This window comes from Sciurus vulgaris (genome assembly GCF_902686455.1).
Source record: "Sciurus vulgaris genome assembly, chromosome: 6".
Lineage (NCBI taxonomy): Eukaryota > Metazoa > Chordata > Mammalia > Rodentia > Sciuridae > Sciurus > Sciurus vulgaris.
Window position 1 is genome coordinate 108,408,677 of NC_136466.1, and position 21,490 is coordinate 108,430,166.

The 21,490-nt window shown below is 39.7% G+C and overlaps 1 protein-coding gene across 5 annotated transcripts in view; it reads right to left on the bottom strand.

Annotated features, from left to right (window-relative positions):
* PDE8B (phosphodiesterase 8B) overlaps positions 1–21,490 on the bottom strand; it is a 212,931-nt gene that overhangs the window by 78,390 nt on the left and 113,051 nt on the right. For all 5 annotated transcript variants that reach the window (XM_079143574.1, XM_079143572.1, XM_079143573.1 and 2 more), the window contains exons 3-5: positions 12,076–12,266; positions 8,770–8,829; positions 6,351–6,408 (exon numbers count right to left, since the gene is read on the bottom strand). In XM_079143574.1, the coding sequence (XP_078999700.1) occupies positions 6,351–6,408; positions 8,770–8,829; positions 12,076–12,266 (309 nt within the window). The remainder of the gene's footprint in view (positions 1–6,350; positions 6,409–8,769; positions 8,830–12,075; positions 12,267–21,490) is intronic.

Sequence of the window (21,490 nt, forward strand, 5' to 3'; positions counted from 1 at the left end):
CTGCTCCAGCGGGGGGAGGGGCGTCTCGCCGGCAGTTCTACTTCACAAAGTTTCCTGCGTTCCGGGACCCCCGTCCCCTCCGGGATGCCCCCCCAGGGGGTGAGAGTCACCCGGCTGCTTTGAGTTGGTCCCAAGCGTCTCAATATCTCCTCTTTTGAATCCTGAGTCCTGGAGCAACATGAAATGCAGCCACCCTCTAGGCCGCCATCTTGGAAAAACCGAAACCATTCCCTTTAAAAATGGGAACAAGACAGGGATGTCCTCTTTCACCACTTCTATTCAACATTGTCCTTGAAACTCTAGCCAGAGCAATTAGGCAGACTAAAGAAATTAAAGGGATACGAATAGGAAAAGAGGAACTTAAGCTGTCACTATTTGCAGATGACATGATTCTACATGTAGAGGATGCAAAAACCTCCTCCAGAAAACTTCTAGACCTCATCAATGAATTCAGCAAAATAGCAGGCTATAAAATCAACACACATAAATCTATAGCATTTTTATACGCAAGCAACGAAACAGCTGAAAGGGAAATGAGGAAAACAACTCCATTTGCAATAGCCTCAAAAAAAAAAAAAATACTTGGGCATCAATCTAACCAAAGAGGTAAAAGATCTCTACAATGAAACCTACAAAACATTGAAGAAAGAAATTAAGGAAGACCTTAGAAGATAGAAAGATCTCCCATGTTCTTGGGTACGCAGAATTAATATTGTCAAAATGGCCATACTACCAAAAGTGCTATACAGATTCAATGCAATTCCAATTAAAATCCCAATGATGTACCTCACAGAAATAGAGCAAGCAATTATGAAATTCATCTGGAAGAATAAGAAACCCAGAATAGCTAAAGCAATCCTTAGCAGGAAGAATGAAACAGGGGGTATCGCAATACCAGAACTTCAACTATACTACAAAGCAATAGTAACAAAAACAGCATGATATTGGCACCAAAATAGACAGGTAGATCAATGGTACAGAATAGAGGACACGGACACAAACCCAAATAAATACAATTTTCTAATACTAGACAAAGGTGCCAAAAATATGCAATGGAGAAAAGATAGCCTCTTCAACAAATGGTGCTGGGAAAACTGGAAATCCATATGCAACAGAATGAAACTAAACCCATATCTCTCACCCTGCACAAAAATCAACTCACAATGGATCAAGGACCTTGAAATCAGACCAGAGACCCTGCATCTTATAGAAGAAAAAGTAGGTCCACATCTTCACCTCGTTGGCTTAGGATCAGACTTCCTTAACAGGACTCCCATAGCACAAGAAATAAAAGCAAGAATCAATAACTGGGATAGATTGAAACTAAATGGCTTTCTCTCAGCAAAGGAAACTATCAGCAATGTGAAGAGAGAGCCTACAGAGCGGGAGAAAACCTTTGCCACTCATACTTCAGATAGAGCGCTGATTTCCAGAATATATAAAGAACTCAAAAAACTCTACACCAAGAATACAAATAACCCAATCAACAAATGGGCTAAGGAAATGAACGGACACTTCACAGAAGAAGATGTACAAGCAATCAACAAACATATGAAAAAATGTTCACCATCTTTAGTAATAAGAGAAATGAAAATCAAAACTACACTAAGATTCCATCTCACCCCAATTAGAATGGCCATTATCAAGAATACAAGCAACAATAGGTGTTGGAGAGGATGTGGGGAAAAAGGTACACTCATACATTGCTGGTGGGACTGCAAATTAGTGCAGCCACTCTGGAAAGCAGTGTGGAGATTCCTTAGAAAACTTGGAATGGACCTACCATTTGACACAGCTATCCCACTCCTCAGCCTACACCCAAAGGACTTAAAATCAGCATACTACAGAGATACAGCCACATCAATATTCATAGCGGCTCAATTCACAATAGCCAGCCTATGGAACCAACCTAGATGCCCTTTAATTGATGAATGGATAAAGAAACTGTGGTATATATATATATATATATAAAATGGAATATTACTTAGCTATTAAGAATAATAAAATTATGGCATTAGGAAAATGGATGAAATTGGAGAATATCATGTTAAGTGAGATAAGCCAATCTCAAAAATCCAAAAGGCGAATGATCTCACTGATAAACGGATGATGACACTCAATGGGGAGTGGGAGGGGGGCAAGAATGGAGGAAGGAGGGACTGTATAGAGGGAAAAGAGAGGTGGGAGGGGTGAGGGGGAAGGAAAAAAATAACGGAATGAATCAAACATCATTACTCTATGTAAATATATGAATATGCAAATGTTATGCTGTTACTCCATGTACAAACAGAAATAACATGTATCCCATTTGTTTACAATAAAAATAAATTAAAAAAAAATACACACCATGCAATCTTTCTAAACATATGAGTAGCAAATTATTAAGTGAAAAGAAAATCAGACTTCCAAAGTATTCCAAACTTCCCCATCGCATATTTACCTCTCAGCTACATAGGCAGAAAGGGAGAATAGCAGGCCCTGCTGAAAGACACATTTCTTTAATTTCCTTCAACCAAGTTGGTCAAAGAAAGAAACGATCAATCTCCCCTGTTCTTTTTTTTTTTTTTTTTTTAATATCTTTTAGTTGTAGATGGACACAATATCTTTATTTTTATGTGGTGCTGAGGATCAAACCCATTGGTTTCAGGCAAGAAATCTACCACTGAGCTACAGCCCCAGCCCCCCTGTTCAATCTTACACACACACACACACACACACACACACACACATTTCCACACATCTGCAGCAAATGCCTTCTTCCTGGCGAATACCTTCAAAGACTCTCCAACTTTGCCTAGGCGTCTGGTCCCCCACTATTCCATAGGGAAGCTAAGAAGGGCTATGGAAAGAGCCATAAACACACACAGAAGGGAAATAATTTCTCTCTTTTTAACAAAGCAAAGTTAAAAATGGTTAGGTTCAACTCAAGAAAATGGATGAAAACTATATCTCAGCCTATAGAAGAGCTTTGATGTTTTGAAGAAATATTAAGATAACTCTGTGATAAAGTAAGTTTGGATAATGTTGGTATGAATGGACTTAGCAGGAGCCCTCAGAGCATCAATATGCTAATGTGCACTGTGGATTCTCCAGGGAGAGAAGGAGAAATCAAGTCTCCACTGATTCCCCAAATTCGTTTGACCACTGAAGGCTATTTCCATGAAACACCTATTGAGAGCTTTTGGAATACTAGTGTTTTGTGGAACAGTTTGAGAAATACTACTTTAATGAACCCAGTTGCATCTTTGACTTTGTCATGAACGTGAGTTCTGGCAAACTATTTAGTTGTTTTGAAACAGTTTTCTTCCTCTGTAAAAATTGAGAAAATATAAATCCCTCATATGTCAAGGAGAATTCAGTAAATCACTAGAACTAAGCCTGACAAATAATAATTTGTAGCACCCTCTTCTTATTCCACAGAGATCCCCTCCAGGGAGAACCATAACCTGCAGCTGTGCCCCCAGAATGCCTAGCACACTGCATTGCACATAGTCAGAGCTCTATAAATACTTGTTGAGATGAATAAGCATCATTTTGAATAGAAAAACAGGCAAAGTTTAATGTAAGAACAGCTTCATCTTTGTTCAGAAGCTAGTTTTTAGGCCTGGCACCAAAGCACACACCTATAATCCCAGCGGTTTGAAGGCAGAGGCAGGGGGATCCCAAGTTCAAAGCCAGCCTCAGCAAAAGCAAGGCACTAAGCAACTCAGTGAGTCCCTGTTTCTAAATAAAATGCAAAATAGGGCTGGAGATGTGGCTCAGTGGTTGAGTGCCCCTGAGTTCAATCCCCAGTAGCCGCCCCTCCATCCAAAATAAGCTAGTTTCTAAAAGGTACAGTGTAGACTGAGCATCAATTCAGTGGGCCATCTACACAGGGCTCCAAAGGCTTCACAGGGAGTTGTTGGGGGATATTTGATGACACAATTTGTTCCTGGATCTCCACTCAAGGACCATAGACTGAAGTGCTGGCCATCTAGCTAGCAACACAAAGCTGAGTTTCAGCAAACGATTTAATACAATCAAAACAACTCAGAGAAGGGAAACAACTTCACAGAAGTCAAAATAGATGGCCTATTTGGAAAGTGCTTGAATAGAGATGCCAAAAAAGATTAACAGCTACCTAGAGATCCACCTCAGCTGATCTTGAGCCATAGTAACTCTGGGGAGCCACGCAAGTACTATATGCTTTCCTTAAAGAGAGTCCAGTTGCCCAGTTGCCCAGTTGCATGCAGACCTGGTAAATGACCTTGATCAGATCTGACCCAGCATTTAAGAGCACCTGGTGGTCCCTGACAGGATTTGGCTTTCATGACCGCCCCCACCCCCAAGGGTTTACTCATCTTGGCTGATTGCAAAAATCAGCCACCCATCCAGACCCAGGGAAACAGATCCTTCCAGAATAGCACAGACAGGTTATAAAACATGTAAAGAGGAAATGATGAACTTTTGTTAAATTTTCCTAAGAGCATTTACACCTAAAGAATGACAATTGTTTCTCCCAAGCTTTTCTTTGAGCATATATACAGCCTCCGTTCTCCAGTCAAGATGCTATGGCTCCAAATAAAACCAATCTCAAAACCAGCTGGAGCAAGAAGGATCACTGAACTAAAAGCAGAATTCCAAAGGACCACTCAAGGGGCCAAGGTGAGTCCTAACTGATAAAACCCACGATGTGCCCACGCTGATCTCTAGTCATCCTCCAGATAATGAAGAAAACTGAAGACCTCACACTCAAAGATCCTGACTCAGACTTGAAAAGGTCAGCATTGGAAGCCGGTGGAGTAGGATGGTCAATATGACACTGATCTATGAAACCTGAAAATAGTTTTAGAGTTCTTTCTCAGAAAATGAACAAGTAAAGAAAATAAATCACAGCCGCATGGCTTCTCTGTTGATTTTTCTCTGGCAACTCTCCATTCCAAAACTCAGAACACTCTTATGTATCCTCATTAAACCTCTGCACATAAGGGTAGCTTTCCAAACCAAGTACCAGCCATCGTGAGATGACAGACCTGAGAGGTGCCAGGAGAATGCAGAGTATTGGTGACTAGACACAAGTGTTTCTGTTACACACTGAGTCACTATGCTGCCTTGAATCTTTCACAGCACTGCTGCTTCCACTTGAAGCACACCAAAGCACAAAGTCGCAGCTTCACAAAGGCAGTTTCTGCTTCTCCATGGTCTATAACCAAGAGGGATTTTTCTTTTAAGCCCAGGAGAGCAAAAGCACAACTACTTAACCTAAAGGAGTTTTCTTAATCTACAAGGCACAGGCCCTATCCTACTTTTGAAGGGATGTATTATACCATCTCATTGAGATTCAGGGTAAGCCCAGTTATTTAGCTGTTGTTAAGTCCACATGGAATAATTAATCTCAATCTTAAAATTGAATATCAGCATTATTCATATAGTTATCACTTGAAGAATTTTTCTTTGCTGATATTTATAGTTTAAACCCTGAATTTCACAGCATGGTACAGGTCATTTAATTGAGTTTAGATTATCAGCAAAACTCACATCAGTCAACTATGGATCTCTACCCTATTTTTAAGCAAAAGGAATTTTTAATTGGAATACTAATTATGTTTGTTATTAAAAAAGTCAAACATATAAAGTAAGATCCCCTATAGCTTCTCTGTAATAACTTGCTCTCTGTAAATATTATGAAATATACTTATTTTAAACATTCATGTTTTAATTATCTTCCCCCATTCCCTTTCTCTTCTTTTTTAGTTTTAAATTAACTCCACTATTTTCCTTCTATTTACATGTACAGATCTTCACCTCCAATCAAAAACCTGGCAAGTCTAGTTATTTAGTTATTTAGTTTGTGGATAAGTCTCCTTGGAATCACCAGTTTTAATCTTCAAGCTGAGTATCAGTGTAAAAACACATAGCTGTCACTCAAAGAATTTTCTTTTGCAGATGTTGATGGTGTAAACCAGAAGTTCATAGGATGCTGCAGCTACCATAAGCATAAGCTCTGACCAGGTCCTGGGAAACACAGAACCCCAAATGCCAATTTGGTGGACTCATCTTTATATAATCATATACACATTAAATCTAATTAACTGGACTGATTTACACAAGACTACCTTGGAACTATAGAATATTGATCTGATATAATAAGATGTACTTTTTTATCATTACATATCTGTTGCTAAGATATATGTGGTTGAGGAAATAAAGCAAAAAGCTTGACTAGCAGTTGCTCATTGCAATCCAATGAAAACACAGCTACTTCCTTTCCCTCTCATTTCTAGGGTTCATGTCCCTTAAAAGTTCCCCTGGCTATTTGCTTTGCTATTATAGGAGAGTCAGGGGGAAGTTCTGCTTCACCATGTACATACCCGGTTGAAGCCTGCATGGAGAAGAGGAAGAACCGAGGCCTCTTCATGGTCATCAGATCTGCAGCAAAGCAGAAAATGTGGTCACTCAGCAGATACAAACCAGGATTCCTCACACTGAAACATGGAGAGAGAGCAATGAGACCATGGGCATTAGCTCTAAGAGTGGCTTCCTGACCAGCATGTGCCTATAGGGTGCACTGGTCATCAGGAACACAGACCCCACATCTGCCTTTCAGGTGCAAACAGAATATAGGCAGTAAAGTCCAGTGGTGTGCCTAAAAGTGCCACCTGATACACATGAGTAGCCTGATCCAACTGTGGACTGCCCTTTGTAGTTGGAGTAAATGTATGGAAACAGTACCACAACGGGATACATCGGTTATACTAATCATTCTGAGACTGCTGTCCCCCAACCTTCTGGAAGAAATCACTCCCACCCCAAGGTCTGGCAAGGTCCAACTCTCAATGTGAGGCAGACACCTGATATTAATGGCTGCAAGACTCCACAGCAAGTGGGAAAGAAGTGTCAGCGAAAACACAAAGTTGGAAAGGAAGAAAACCAAAATTAATTCTTTTTACCAATTTTATGAGGTGGTTTCCTATATTGAGCCCACAACAATTGGGTCTTGAGTACAAGGTAGGAGTATGGGGCTGACCTGTCATGAAGATAACCTAAATCTGGGCTGCTGCTGCCAAGGAAGAAGCAGTGTCCCTGGACAGTTAGTAAGTAGCATGGGGGTATACACCCTGAAAATACAGAAGGAAAATCAAACACAAGGATTGGGCAGAAATGTTGATAGAAAACAGAAGGAGAAACCCCAGTGTTCATTTGTGGCGCTGCCCAGAGTCAATTCCTGCCCTACAGGAATTCTGCCTTCTTTCCTCCCTCTTTACCTCAGGAACTTGAAGTTCTAACTTCATCAAATGACAAACCAGGAGGGACATAAAAAAGGTTCCAAAGATATTAATAATATTCTATTCCTTAAGTTGGGTGGCATAGACCCAGGCATTCATTTAATGAACACTTTCTCTCGATGAAATATTTTATAATAAAAACATAAAACAGGTGAAACATCACAACAAATAAGCTATGGTAAACTTTAATGTGTCAAGGACTAGTAAACATTTTTGCTCTAGTGTAGGGAAAAAAGCATTTCATTCTTGGGCCCATGGAATAAGCCAGGCTGGAGGAAAGCCTGTGTGGCCTGGTGCATTTCTAATACCCACGTGCAAGGGTCTGGGACTCTGTTAAGATCTCAACAGAAGACAAATGTAAGGAAGAGGTCCAAAGGAGGCTGGCCTCATGTCTCATTTCCCTCATTCATTCCCCTTGGGATCTCATCTCCCACAAGAAAGGTGTAAGGAACCAACAGAGACAATTCTTCACCTTCTTTGGACCACAGACTATGGTAGATATCAAGTGAAAAGACTCAAGGACTAGCATATAAATTGGGGACCTTGGTCAGGGCAGGACTTTGCAGCCATGATTTCCTACTACACCAATATGACTTTGGAATATAGTGTTTGAACTGTCCCCTGGGCCAGCTTGCCTGCAGGAGCACTATACTTTCTTGTTAGAGTTGCTGGCTTGTCAATTCCTTTATCGCAGAATCTGTGCCAAATGCCACAATGGGGCCAGTCTGACAGGTCTTAGTCCCTAATTAAGATCTTATTTTCTCTGAAGCTAAGGACAGCCATTAATTGACTGCAAATTTTGTCACTTGCAAAGGATCCAACCATTGTAGCTTATAACTTGTACAAACACTTGTTTTGTTTTGCTTTTTTCTTTTCTCTCTCTCTCTTTTTTTTTTTTTTCCTGTTGGCTCTTTCATTTTGAGTGCTGGCCATTTCAGATAATAAACCCAGCAGAGCAGTTTCTCACCCCATAGTCTTGTTATACGTATAGCCCAGTCCCCTTCCTCATGGTCCAGTATCAACATAAACCCTACTCTCCTGCTTCCAGTTATATGATAGTCCTCACCATATAAACTTCACAAGCCTTTACTTGCCATGTATGCCTCTTTGTTCTCCTGTTACAATATTTTTTTTCTTCTGCAGTGAAAAATCAAGCTCTTTCCCATTTCTTTTCTTCAAAGAAAAAAGATTAACAGGAACAATGTTCTCTCTAGACCTCCTCCTCAGATTTTCTATTCATTTTTAGCATATAATGATGATAAGTAAACTTTTTTCCTAAAGCATATGAAAATGTGTTCACAGCAATTATGTAAGAGAGGAAAACCGAAAGATTTCCAGAAACTTGTGAAATAAACAAAACCCCCAAAGCAAATTCTAAAACTGGTATTTTAGGGCCCAAGACGTGCCCTTTGCATTCATTGCTAGAGCAAAAGCGGGATTACATCAGACAAATGCTTCAGCGTGAACAGTACAGCTTCCAGCTGGGGGCGGGAGGTAAGCTTACGCTTGTGAAACCACCGCGAGGATCACTGTGTGCTCGGAGGGATTTGTGGCCCGGATCGACCTGCAACGAGAAGCCTCCAAGTCAAACAAGGTGATCTGGCCTTTGTTATATTAAACAGATATGGAACGTCTTCACATTCAAAGTGGCCCCAGATCAAATCTTTCTCTAAAGGAAAAGTCTTAGAACACATGAAAGACGACAAAAAAAAGATGCCCTTGCGGATTAGGACATCTCTTCGTTTTTTAAAAGAATTGTTTTAACTTCTGGGCAATTATTCAACAAGGTCAGACCTGCCAATTTTCCACTTCAAAAAATTGGCAAATTCCACTTAAATCTCATTTTTTTTTTTTTTTTTAAATTGAAGTCCCACTCTAAAAAAAAAGAAAGAAATTGGCAGTTCTACAATCCTTTAGGTATAATTTGTACTGGGAGGGGGGGGGGGGACTAACTGGGTTGAATCTTTTTCCTTTTAAAACGGAAGATAGTTCAGAAAGCCGACCCTGTAATAAAAATTAGAGCACTTGCTGGCAGACAGATACACAAATGGAAATTTAAAGCCTATTAAAGATGGTTCAAAAGGTTGCCCCAAATTTTCAGTCATACTGTTGTTTGTGCTTAAATATGTTAATCAATTTGGTTATCTGCTGGGGCTGAGAAATGTTGCAACATGGTAAGAGTCACTGCATAATGATGTTTGTTGTAGTAGGACCACCTATATACAGTTAGTTTACTCCCTAGAAATTTCATAGGATGAAACTATATAAGAATATAGAATTCTGAGGTCCATGAGTCTTCTTAGAAGATATGCTCTGCTGAAGCTCGGATTCTGGACTATTCTGATCAAGGGATTGTGAATAGGACACACTGTTAATAAAGGACCACATTCTTAAATACTAGTGCAAATCAGCATGCTTGTTTTGACCTATGTCCTTGGTCTGGCCTCTGCTTGTTTTGAGATCCTTCAAAAAGGAACCACCAGGGACAGAATCCTCCTGAGTAATTTGTGAAAAAAAAAAATGAATATTTGTTTTTCTCTCTAGGTACCGGCATTTCTGCTCCTCTCCATATTAATGTGTCTGTGCTACCACCTCCCAGGGACAGTGGCTCCTACTGCTTTATCCTCTTCAACTCCAAAATTTCCTGACCTGTCTTAAAATTTTTACCCTCTCCTTGTCTTGCTCCTTGACAGCTCATTCTACTTGAATGTAGGACCAGGAAAACAATCAGCTGCCTATTCTTGAGAAGTCCAGTTTCCCTTGTGGGTAAATGGTATTTGAGTGAGCTCCTTTGAGGAGGCAGGGCAGGGGACAAGGTGAGCATCTCTTAGGTGCTGGTGCAGATTACTTGCCATTTAGCCACCCTACAGAGCAGATGCTGCCCAGGTGAAGCTGCTTGTATTGTATACTTGGGAGTGTACGGGATATTCAGCAGAAGCATCAAATTAAAACAACACTGTGTTTCAGAGACATTCTCTGATCCCTAAGGAAACATCACACAATTCTAACCTTCATTCAGTCGCAGTGTGGTGGCATGGGCACACTATTAGGCCACATTTTAAGAGGTGGGCCTTAGGCAAGAGGTTAAAGCATGTACTAAACCTAACTGGGCTGGAGCATGCACTCTTGGCTTCCTTTGTCTTCTGTTTTTCAGGTTGATTCTTTCTGCCTATCTCTTCTCTTTCATCCCTCCAAAGGAGTTAGTATGGTAAGAGGGACCCAGACCTCCTCCTGGTTGAGAGACTGCAGGTGGATATGAGGTCCAAGCATGCATGCTAGGCCAAGGTGCAGTCTAAATCAAAAGCCAGGGATCTAGAGTCATCTATGACAATAAAGAAGGCCCATCTGCCAGGAGTGTGTCCCCCACTCATCTCCTTTGCTGATAGTTAAGCATTTGGAAATCTATTGCCACCTTCAACAATACCACTACTGGTTCGTAAACACACAGTTAGGTTTGTATACCTGCCTTCTGAACTGTACAGATGTCCCCATTACTCTTCTGTGCAGTTGAGACAGAAGAAGCACACTGGTTATATTAAATGAAGAATGTAAAGCTGATCTGCTCAATGAGGATTTTGCTTCCTATTCTTTTTTTACTTTACAATGGAAGCTTGACTTAAATCATTCTACGTATGTATAAGGACTATGAATTTTCTATTACAAACACATAAGAAGACTAAGTGAAAGCAGGAAAAAGTTGACGTAGTTACAAAGGACCCAATTCTAGCCTGCAAATCATTTAGAAGGAAAATATATTTCTATTTTTTTAAGAGTGGGATTTATTCAAATGGGAAGAAAACAGACAGAGCTCTCTCAGGGTGAGAGGGAAACTGATGAGTTGCCTGAAAATATATTTATTAATCCTAAAAATAGCATCCAAATATGCTAAATGTGAATTTAGATGTCATTAAATAGGGAAATATTTCTTTTCAGAAAGATACAATTTAAGACCATTAAAACATTTTTAAATTGGTTACTTAAGAAAACTTCTTCTTTGGGAAAATGAAAATCATCAATGAATAGCAAGAAACTTCATCTAATACATTAATATCTTGTGAGCATACCAAAAGTTCTAGGAAGCCATTTCTCCACTTTTCCTCTAAGTAATATGCAAGAGAACTCCAGCTCCATATGTAACTGGACTTGGTCCTGGTCTAGCATTTAATTAGTGACCCCTTCCCAGCTAGCTTCAAAGCATTCCACTTCTGATAAATGGTTCAGTTCATCACAAGCAAACTCCTATGACTGTGCATTTATTTATGAACAGACATGTGTTTACTCCCCAGAGTGCAAGCATTTCTGTAAACAGGCAAGGACTTGGGCCCTGCAAGACTTTCTGCTGCTGCAAAGTGGCTGCCTTCCCTCCATGTCTGGGAAATCTACAGCAGGATCTACCCATCTGTGTCACGCATGGAAAAAATTATATTTCACACATTTCTGATGTTCATTTTGGGACAGAATAATGAAGTTTAAAATATCTGCTTTAAATTCAAACCATATCTGTGCAATGCAAACTGTGTGAATTTTTATTTATTTATTTTTTATGAGCAATAGATGAGGTGGGAAGGGGAATACCCCTGAGCCCAGCTCAAATCTTGGAATTCAGTCCAACTCAAATGTGGAAAAACAGGAAGGCGAACCATCTATGGGAAAAGCTATGGCTTTTATCACAGAAACCTGTGTATACTGCTCAGCAAGATCAACACAGTTTGTAGAAATATTGGGGATAGAACTAAAGATATCTATAACTTTAACCTTGAGCTGTTCAGTGGGCAGTTAGATACTAAGTGCCGTAGAAGAATGAAGGTACCTGCACACTGATTCTGCATCGAAGTTCCGAGTTTGTCTGTGATCAATCACAATAATTTCATGGTGCTTATCTAGAAAGCATTCAAGGGCCGACTCTGGAGTCCGAGCAATGTTGCATCTGTAACCGGCTCTGTCACAGGCCCACCAGAAGCCATCACTCTGGCTATCTTCCTTTGCAAAGATTAGCAAAACCTGAAACACAGAGAACACAACATCTTGACAGAAATCTTGTCCTCAGAGACTACACTGGTAAAACATGGGGCACTGAAGGAGAGTATCTGACTTCTAGAGGTCTTGGAACAAGTTAATTCATCTCCTCGGCCTATAGTCTGTCTATTGCTGTGAGATGTGATCAGAATAGCACCCTATAGTCTTAGTTCTAAGACTTGAATGATTAGACACAGGGGCTTAATCACTCTGGTGGGGTTACTTGCTGCAATTACAATTGTTCTTAATTTCCTAACTAGCTTCGTTTTTAGATAAGCAGTAAAATTATTAACAGGGAAATTCATGCAGTTTAGGTGATGAGTCGCATATGAATATATTTGGCTCCAGTGCAAGAGATATTTGCCTCCAAGTCCCTGGAGGCCCTCTGTGAACTTACAACTAAAATACCTATAAAGACATAGGAACTCAAGAGAACTCAAAACAACCTCAGAAACTAATTTGAACACTCAATCCTTGCCAAAATATGCGAAGAATGATCATGAAATGTGAAGCTGATGGAACTAAATTGAGGAAAATTTGCTTCTATTTGCCTCACTGCAAAGTGCAGCCCCACCCACTGAAAAGAAGGTAGCGGGGCTTTACACGATTTTCCCTCCTCATCCCCTGGACACAGGAACACAGATTCTCTGCCAACCAGGAAGCCAGAGACAGCCCGACCAGCATCTGAAGTTATTTACATATGGTCTATCTCCCCTGCTAGAGAATACGGTATCAGGAAATCGAGGACCTGCTGGCATTGGCTAGCTGCTCAATAAATACTTGGCAAGTAAAAGAGAGAAATGCAAGAGGGCTTTACTTTTTGATTAATTAATTAACTAATTAATTAGTTTATTGAGACAGGGTCTCCCTAGGTTGCCTGGGCGGTTCTCAAACTTATGATCCTCCTGTATCTGTCTCCTGAGTATCTGGGATTATAGGTATGTGCCACTGTGCCCAGTGAGGGCTTATTAATACGAGTAAGGAAAAATAAGAAACACATTAAATATCTCGTTATTGGTAAGGCACTTAACATTCTTCAGCAGTCACTTCTGGTTTAAACAATTAGGAACGGAATGGTAGTTCCTCAGCATGAAGGGCTTTTAAGTCAATAACCAATATCATTTACCCAATGTGTTTTATTTACAATCAGAAATAAGCCAAATTGGGCTGGGGTTGTGGCGCAGTGGTAGAGCACTTGCCTAGCACATGTGAGGCACTGGGTTCAATCCTCGGCACCACATAAAAATAAATAAAATAAAGTTATTGTGTCCATCAATAAATAAAAATAGCAACAATGTATTTGAAAAAAGTTTGAAATAAGCCAAACTGTCCAATAATTACCATTACGTTTAAACAGTATTTTATTATTTGAAAAATCAGAACTATCTAGGAGAGTAGATACAATAATATAAACTGCAGGCACCCATCATCCAGTTTTATCAACAGCTGCCAACCAATGTGAGTTCATCTCTATCCCTCCCCCTTTCCTAGCACTCCTATTAGTTTGCGATACTGTATCATTTCATCCATGCATATCTGTTAAACACTTTAAAAAAAACAATATTATTTCATGCCTAAATCTCCACAATAATTCCCTTATATCACTAGATATCCAAATACATGTTGTTTGTCTTATATTAGAGACATATTGAAGCATTTTTTGTTTTCTGACTGCCATGTTTCCAGAAGAGAAATAATGTATTTTTTAGCATGATTTTGACATTTTTTTCTTAGTATGTGGCTTAAAACCACGCACCAATAGCAGTTGGGGTGGTCCTACTTACTAAAGTCTCTCTCTGGCCAGAGCCTGTCAGTCCTCAGCCCAGGCTACTCCTAATGTCTTTAGACACAGAGCTCCTACAAGGGAAAAATGGGAAATGCATCTCCCAAGAAGACTGAAGGGCACAACCCTGTGTACTTTGAGAGTGAAAAGAAAGCCTTCAAACCAAACTACTAACAAGGGAGCCACAATGAGAAAAATCAGGTAGAATAAACTGGTTGGTGTAAAAAGTCAGTAGCCCTTTACTTGGTGTAGCTGTGGTATTAACCTGAGAAACCCAACATGCAGAGCTGTGGAGCCAAAAAGTGAAAGAACTTCTTGCTTCTCATCGGTCTGGCTGAATGATGGACTTTTAAATATGGATTTCAACAACTTCTATTTCCTGGATATAATTATGCCTCAATATTTAACTAACACAATAAGAACACAATTCCATTCCTTTGTTGGGCATTTCTCCAGCTACCACTAATCTCATTTGTCTTGTGTCTTTTTAAGACCAAGTGTTCCTCTTTGGGAAGACTAATAAGCAGTTTATTGGACAACCCCTGAACACCTAGGATTCCTGAACATCTGCTATGTGGCAGGCACTGTTTTTAGTTGATGAACAAAACAAAGATTCTTTGATTGTCACAGTAGAGGGGTGAAAAATAAACAGTTGTCCATTAAAAAAGGAGATTGTGTGGAATGTTAAAAAGTGAAAAGCGCTATACAAAATGCAGTGCAGCAGGATGAGGGGGCAAGAGTGAGTGAAGGCAGAGGTGTGAAGTGAGTGGCTGGGAATGGAGTTGAAAGGAAAAGCAGGCCAGGTGGAGTTCCAGAAGCCCACGGGACCATGACTGGGCCTGAGATGTCTGACGAACCATGGGGATACAGTATCATGGAGGAGAACGTGAGAGAGTGGAAGTGTGGGAGGAGGTCAAGTTCACCGCAGAGCTGGATCATGTTTTCAGTCTAGGTCATTGAAAAGACTTCAAAAAAAGTCACATGGAAACTTTCAAGACAGATTGATGGGAGGAAGTTGTAGTAATCATACCTTTTTATTTTCTGTGTTTCTGATGTTTTGACATTTGTCTTTGCTGACATTAGAGGGACAGCTCTCCCAGGGCTAACTAATTCCTAGAGATAGAAAAAGCATGCCTGTAATCCCAACAGCTTGGGAGGCAGAGGCAGGAGAATTGCAATCTCCAGGTCAGTCCCGGTAACTCAGTGAGACTAAGTTGTCTTAAATGAAAAATTAAAAAGGTTAGGGGTATAGTTCAGTTTTAGAGTATCCCTAATTTCAATCCCTACTAAAGGAAAAACAAAAGAAAACACCTCTCCTGTTAGCTCTGCTTTCATATGCAAACCGATGCATTCAGAGCCCACACTCCAACCATGTCCTTTGTCCACAGGCTGTCATAGGACTTTCCCCCAGGGGGCCACTACTCCCTGCCAGGATCAGGTACTAGACAACTAGAAACAATGCAAATGTTCTAGACCCCCTAAAATTATCCAAACTAGCTAATTCTAAACCAGCTGATGTGCTTGTCCATTCCTTTCCATGGAAACCATAGTAAAGGCCCTTGCCCATGTGTTCGCTGCTCCCTGGCCTCTAGACTGATCCTTATGTTTCTCTGGGTGGCCCTGAGTAGTGTGGTATGCCTCCCGCTTGGGACCAATGAGTGACGATTTTTTGAATGGCAACTGTCCCCTAAGCTGTTGGCCTTGCCATACTTAGAGTCCATATTTTAAAATAGAAATATTCATATAATAAAGTTCCTTACTAGAAAATTTGAGTAGTATTTAAAATTCTTTCCACTTACTAAAATATTATTTTAGAAAGACTAGTTTCCAATTTTTCAACTTTGAAGCAAAGTGAAAATCTACAGAAATAAAAATGTAAGTTAAAATAAAAACATTGTAGTAATCGCCTTTTTTAATGTTGCCTAGCTCTGGAAAACTGTCTTCCCCAAGAAGGTGGATCCAAGGGACCAGGATTGGGCTGTTTCCATCCCCCAGGTCACAATTAGACTAAGGATATTGTGTTTCCAGGAGTTTAGAATTTGAGTGGAAAGATAGAGAGCCATAGAACAGGACCCACTAATGGTAGAGATACTGAAGAAAGAAACTTTATCTCCTGTTGTAAATTGCCACTCTTCCCAATCCATGACTTTACAAGTCTTCCTTGGATTCTGAAAATATTTGCATTATCTTTCTAATACACTTACTCATTTATTTAATTTTTTACACAAGGTGGCTGTTACTTGCCACCAAAAAATAAAAAAAAAAAAACTTAAGTAATGTAGTCACTCTTCAGCTTTAACATTCCATGTGTCAATATTTATAGTTTCTTTGTCAGATGTAGTCATTTGTTAATATTTACTGACCATTTACTAAAACAAATCTCATAAAATGACTTGGCAAAATATATTTCTAAAAAAATCATTAAAGGCATAAAACTGAACTTGATTGTAAGAAGGAAAATTGACCCTGGTGCATGACATAAATAATATGTTCAGCATCCATTCAAAAACATTTATTGATGATCTATTATACAAAATGTTAAGAAGCAGGACTAAAAAAAATGATAAAAACAGTCATAGGCCAGTCTCTCCCCTTAGGTCACCAGCAGGGGAGAGAGGGAAGCAGATGATTGAAATAAATATACTAATAAGTTGTGACCAAATATCATGCATGGACAAGAAACCAGGCACAGGAGGATGAGCAGAAGGAAGCAGTTTGTCTATAGTGATCTCACTCCAACAACAGTAAACCCAGCAAAACAGCAGAAGATGAGAAAGGATCTGGGCTGACCTGAACAAAGAGGAACCATCTTCTTTCTGGAGCAGACCTCAGCCAACGTGGGTTCTCTCCAGGGTCAGAATTGGCATGCTCACTTTGCATGGGAGAACCACCTCATAAAAATGACCTGAATGCAGCATGATCTTATAAACAAAGGTAAAAATACATGATTGTTCTGTAATGACCTTTGAAGATTTTGTCAAAACATCATTAAGCTACAAGCGTAGCTTAATGATTACAAATGTATAGGGAAATTTTACTGTCTGAAAATCAAGTGGTCTTTTCTTCAATGCCTGGATCACAAATGTATAGGGAAATTTTTAAAATGTAAAATGCATATTTATTCAGTATGTTGTGATTTAAAGCATTAGAATTAAAGCACTGAGATTTAAAATGTTTTATTTCCTTTAAAAAATTATCAAGAGTAGTTTGAATAATGCTTGTCACCTCCCAGTCATATAAATTATTATAGGAACTAAGCATCTTCCGTAAGGCTTGATGAACTGTCATTCTAAGCTTGGATCGGCTTCCAATATTTTATCCTCTGTGCTTCTAGTGTCATGAGATACCCTCAGAGTTCCTTTAATGAATGTGATGTGTTTTGTTCACCTCGCTTCCTGTGGGACATCTTCATTCTTCTTGTCACAAACACTGTTCTGATTTACATCAATGAGCTTGTATTCGCTAACTTCTACTGGTTACATGTCCAGATTCTCCCAGGTAGCCCCATCAGTGTTGCCATGGTCAGCTGCTTCTCCTCCAATTCCATTTACATTCAATTCAAATTTCACTTACAGAATCATCACTTTGCATTTCTTTGATGTACTTTCATCTGTGTTGGCTCATATCCTCTCTTTACTTTTCATAAAGTCATGTGGGTTTATCACTGTGAGACAGAAGGAAACACAACTACACCCTTTGCTGTCTGTACATAAGCTGAATAACAGATAGGCATGGACTAATTTCAGAGACTTTGAAATATTGATGTGGACGGTCACTGGTCATGCTGCGCATTTGTGATTTACCTAGTGATTAGTAGACTGAAGAGCTTGCAGTGCTGTTTGTACTTTATGCAATTATTCCCAGTTAAAACACCAATGCAACTGCAATCTGAAACACATTTTGCACACCTTAGAGCTACGTAAAGGGAAGGCTACCTGCACTGCTTTGCAAATGTAACCCCAAAGACCTCAAACTCCCCCTCTTTCTCCAAAAGAACATCGCCTAACCTTTCTTGGAACCACAAAGTTTAATTCATCTTCACCCCAAGCTTATGATGAAAGAAGAACTGACCCGGGGAGAGAAGGAGGTGGAGGGGTCTGCTACGGGAGGCTGTGGAGCATAGGGAAGGCATAGGGACTGCAGGTGATGGCAATGACAGCAGGAGAGGCCATGGCTCACAGGCATTCAGAGCAGATTCTGGGTATGATCTGTCCAACCCCCATCCCACAGCTGAGGACAGCGACCTCTCCAGTAAAGCAGCAGCAGAGATGGAGCCCCCATCTCCCCGCCCCTTCAGCAATCTTTTCCCAGCTCCAGTCCATGTCCCCCTACTCTTCTGGAAATCCTTACAACCATGTTTTGTACAAATTTTATCAAGAAAGAATAGAAAAAAAAAATCTTTTTGAGGATAGCAATAAGTTAAGTTAGAATGAAATTATCTTTTTCTGGTAAAGGCAAATAAAGCAAAAGATGAAAATAAAACTAACTTTTCCTTAAGTTGAAGAAGATGGTCTAAGAGTTAGTTGTTACTAGTGTTCTTTCTTAGGCTGTGTTTGCATACTTCCAAATGGATTCTCAGTATCTTCTATCAAACATTTTCAGAATCCTCTGGTTGGCCTTAGGCCAAACCCTGATAACAAGGACCCTCTAGACTAGATCATGTAAGTTGCCTCCATATAAATATAACATTAAACAGTTGTCTAGTTCCTTCAGAGGAGAGGACAGATCAATGAAAACAAAATGGTCCTGGAAATTTTCCTTAAATGTTCCTAGGAAGTGGTACTGATGTGAACTATAGCTTGATAAGACTTTTGTATTATACTCAAAGTACTTGAAATATCCTCTCATTTCACAAACTTTAGTAACTCCATGGAGGTGGACACCGTCCTGATCTTACAAACAGAAACTAAGGCTTGGATGGTTAAGAGACTTGTCTATAGCCACACAGTAGCAGGATGAGAATGGAGGCTGTCTGCCCCCAGAGGTTTTGAAATCACTATTTGAGTAACTTACTCTCTCTCTCTTTCTCTTTTATTTTTAATATCCTAAAATATTGGACCAAAATTTCCAGGAGCTCTGTGGTTCCATGAGACTGGTTAGAGTAGGTAGAAGGCACAACATGGCGGCAGTAGTAAGGACAGACAGGAAGGAACATACCAGTTGCACATCTCCACTAGTCATCTGCATCACTCTTTTCACTTAATGTGTGGTAGTCAGCTCCCAGTGAGGCATGGGATCTCCTTGTGTAAAGCCTCCTGTACACAATGTTCTAGAGAAATCCATACCCATGCAACATGGAAGAATAAGTTTTAAAAGGCAGTGCTGCCTTGCTAGGAAAAAACTTTGACCATAGCCAAGGGGGTCTGATCCCAGCTTCATTGGGAAGCCTAGCATGAGGGAGTGAGGATGGGCCTCTCTAAGCAGAAACGCATCAATTCAACACACTGGGGAAATAAATGTGCTCCAGGCATTGATGAAGAAAAGACCACTAGATTTTCAGACAGTATCATGTTGATATGAATTTACTGTCTCATAATATTTCCCTTACTTTTTATTTTCATGCCAAGATTGGAAAATATGACTTTCTCAGTGACTCACATCCACTCACCCGGGAGAGATGTGCTGAATCGCACCACACTGTGCTTCCAATCCATTCCACTCCGACCCGCTCCTACAAGTTCTGTGCGGGGCATTCACAGCCCCATGTTCCAGGTCCCAATTTCCCCTGGTGAACTCAGAAATGCACCCTCAAAAGCAACCACATCCTGAAATATTCTTTCAAGCCATTTCCCCCCAAGCCCTGAGGGCTCTTGGCTGATGTAGCTAATTAATATTTTTGGCATTCCAGTGAAGTAACAAGATATTTTTTCTCCAAGGAGAAAAAAACTAAAACAAAAATGATAGCACTAAGATACAACTTGATTTTTCTAAGATAGTTGCAAATTCAGTAGCAGAAGCTCAATGTGTGACTAGCTGAAAAAGCCCCCAATATTAAAGAGTTATGAATAATAAAACTACTTTCCAGACATCTGCATGTGGTTGGGGAGCATCCGGCCGCCTCTGCCTCCTGTAGTACCTAGCATGCAGCCTTGCATACAGTGGGTACTCAGTAGATTCTTATTGGATGAATCAAATGAGTCAAACTGTGTTTCAATAAGACAGAGGCATCCTTGGTCCTAAATTGAACATCTTACCTTTCTTCAAAGAATCTCAATTATCCTGTCCCTCAATCAGAGAGGGACACTTAACTGTTTGAGTCTGCAGTCATTTAAACCCAAATTCATGCAACAGGAACCAGGTGGGATATGTAGTAGCACTGGTTATATTTCAGTCCTTATTTGGGTGGTGGGCTCACAGTATTCATTTTATCATTATGTTTCAAATACTGAGTATAAATAAATATTTTTAAATGTTTTAATATATCAAATATAATAAACTCAAAATTGCAGACAACTGTTTTTCAGTTATGGGGGAGTAGAGCTGTCAAGGGATATTTAAATCCTGCAAGTGACTATATCATGTTTGAAAGGACAGAAATACAGTACAGCTTGAGACTTTGTTGTAAGATTTGACTTCTTAGCATGTATTATATAATATTAAATTAAATAAAAATTAAAAACTTCCTCAGCAAAAGCCATAGTTATAAGAATTAATAAAAGAGTCACTGTATAACCAGGTGTGGTGGCACACTTCCACAATCCCAGTGCTTGGAGAGGCTGGGGCAGGAGGACTGCAAGTTTGAGGCCAGCCTCAGAAACTTAGTGGGACCCTGTCTCAAAATAAAAAACTAAAATCAAGCTGAGAATGTGGCTCAGTGGTTACTTACCTCTGTGTTCAATCCCTGCCACCAAGAAAAAAAAAGTCAGAGGGCTGGGATGTGCCTTGCATTCACAAAGCCCTGGGTTCCACCCCCAGTTCCAAAAGCAGACATAAAAAAAAAAAAAAAAAAAAAAAAAAAAAAGACTAAAAAAAAAAAAAAAAATGAACAGAAGATTTAACCAAACACTGCAAAGAAAAAGAGCTCATCACCAGTCAAGGAAAAAGGCAAATTTAAATCATAATAAGAATACTATTCACCCACTAAAGTAACTAAATTTTAAAAATCGACAACATTGAATATTACCAAGGATCTGAAGTAATCAGAAGTCTCATATTAACTGTAGGAATATAAAATGGTTCAACCACTTTGGGAAAAGGTTTGGAAGTATCTTTAAAAACTAAACATACCATTATTTTTAAACTCATCTTAGGTGAGAAAAAAATTCATCCAGATTTTGAAAGGAAGATAATGATAACATGATCTTGCACATAGAAATCAACCCACACATTTATGGTAAGCTGATTTTTAACAAAGGTGCCAAGATAATTCAATGCAGAAAGGGGTGTTCCCATGCAAGAAAATGAAGATGGATCCCTACCTCACACT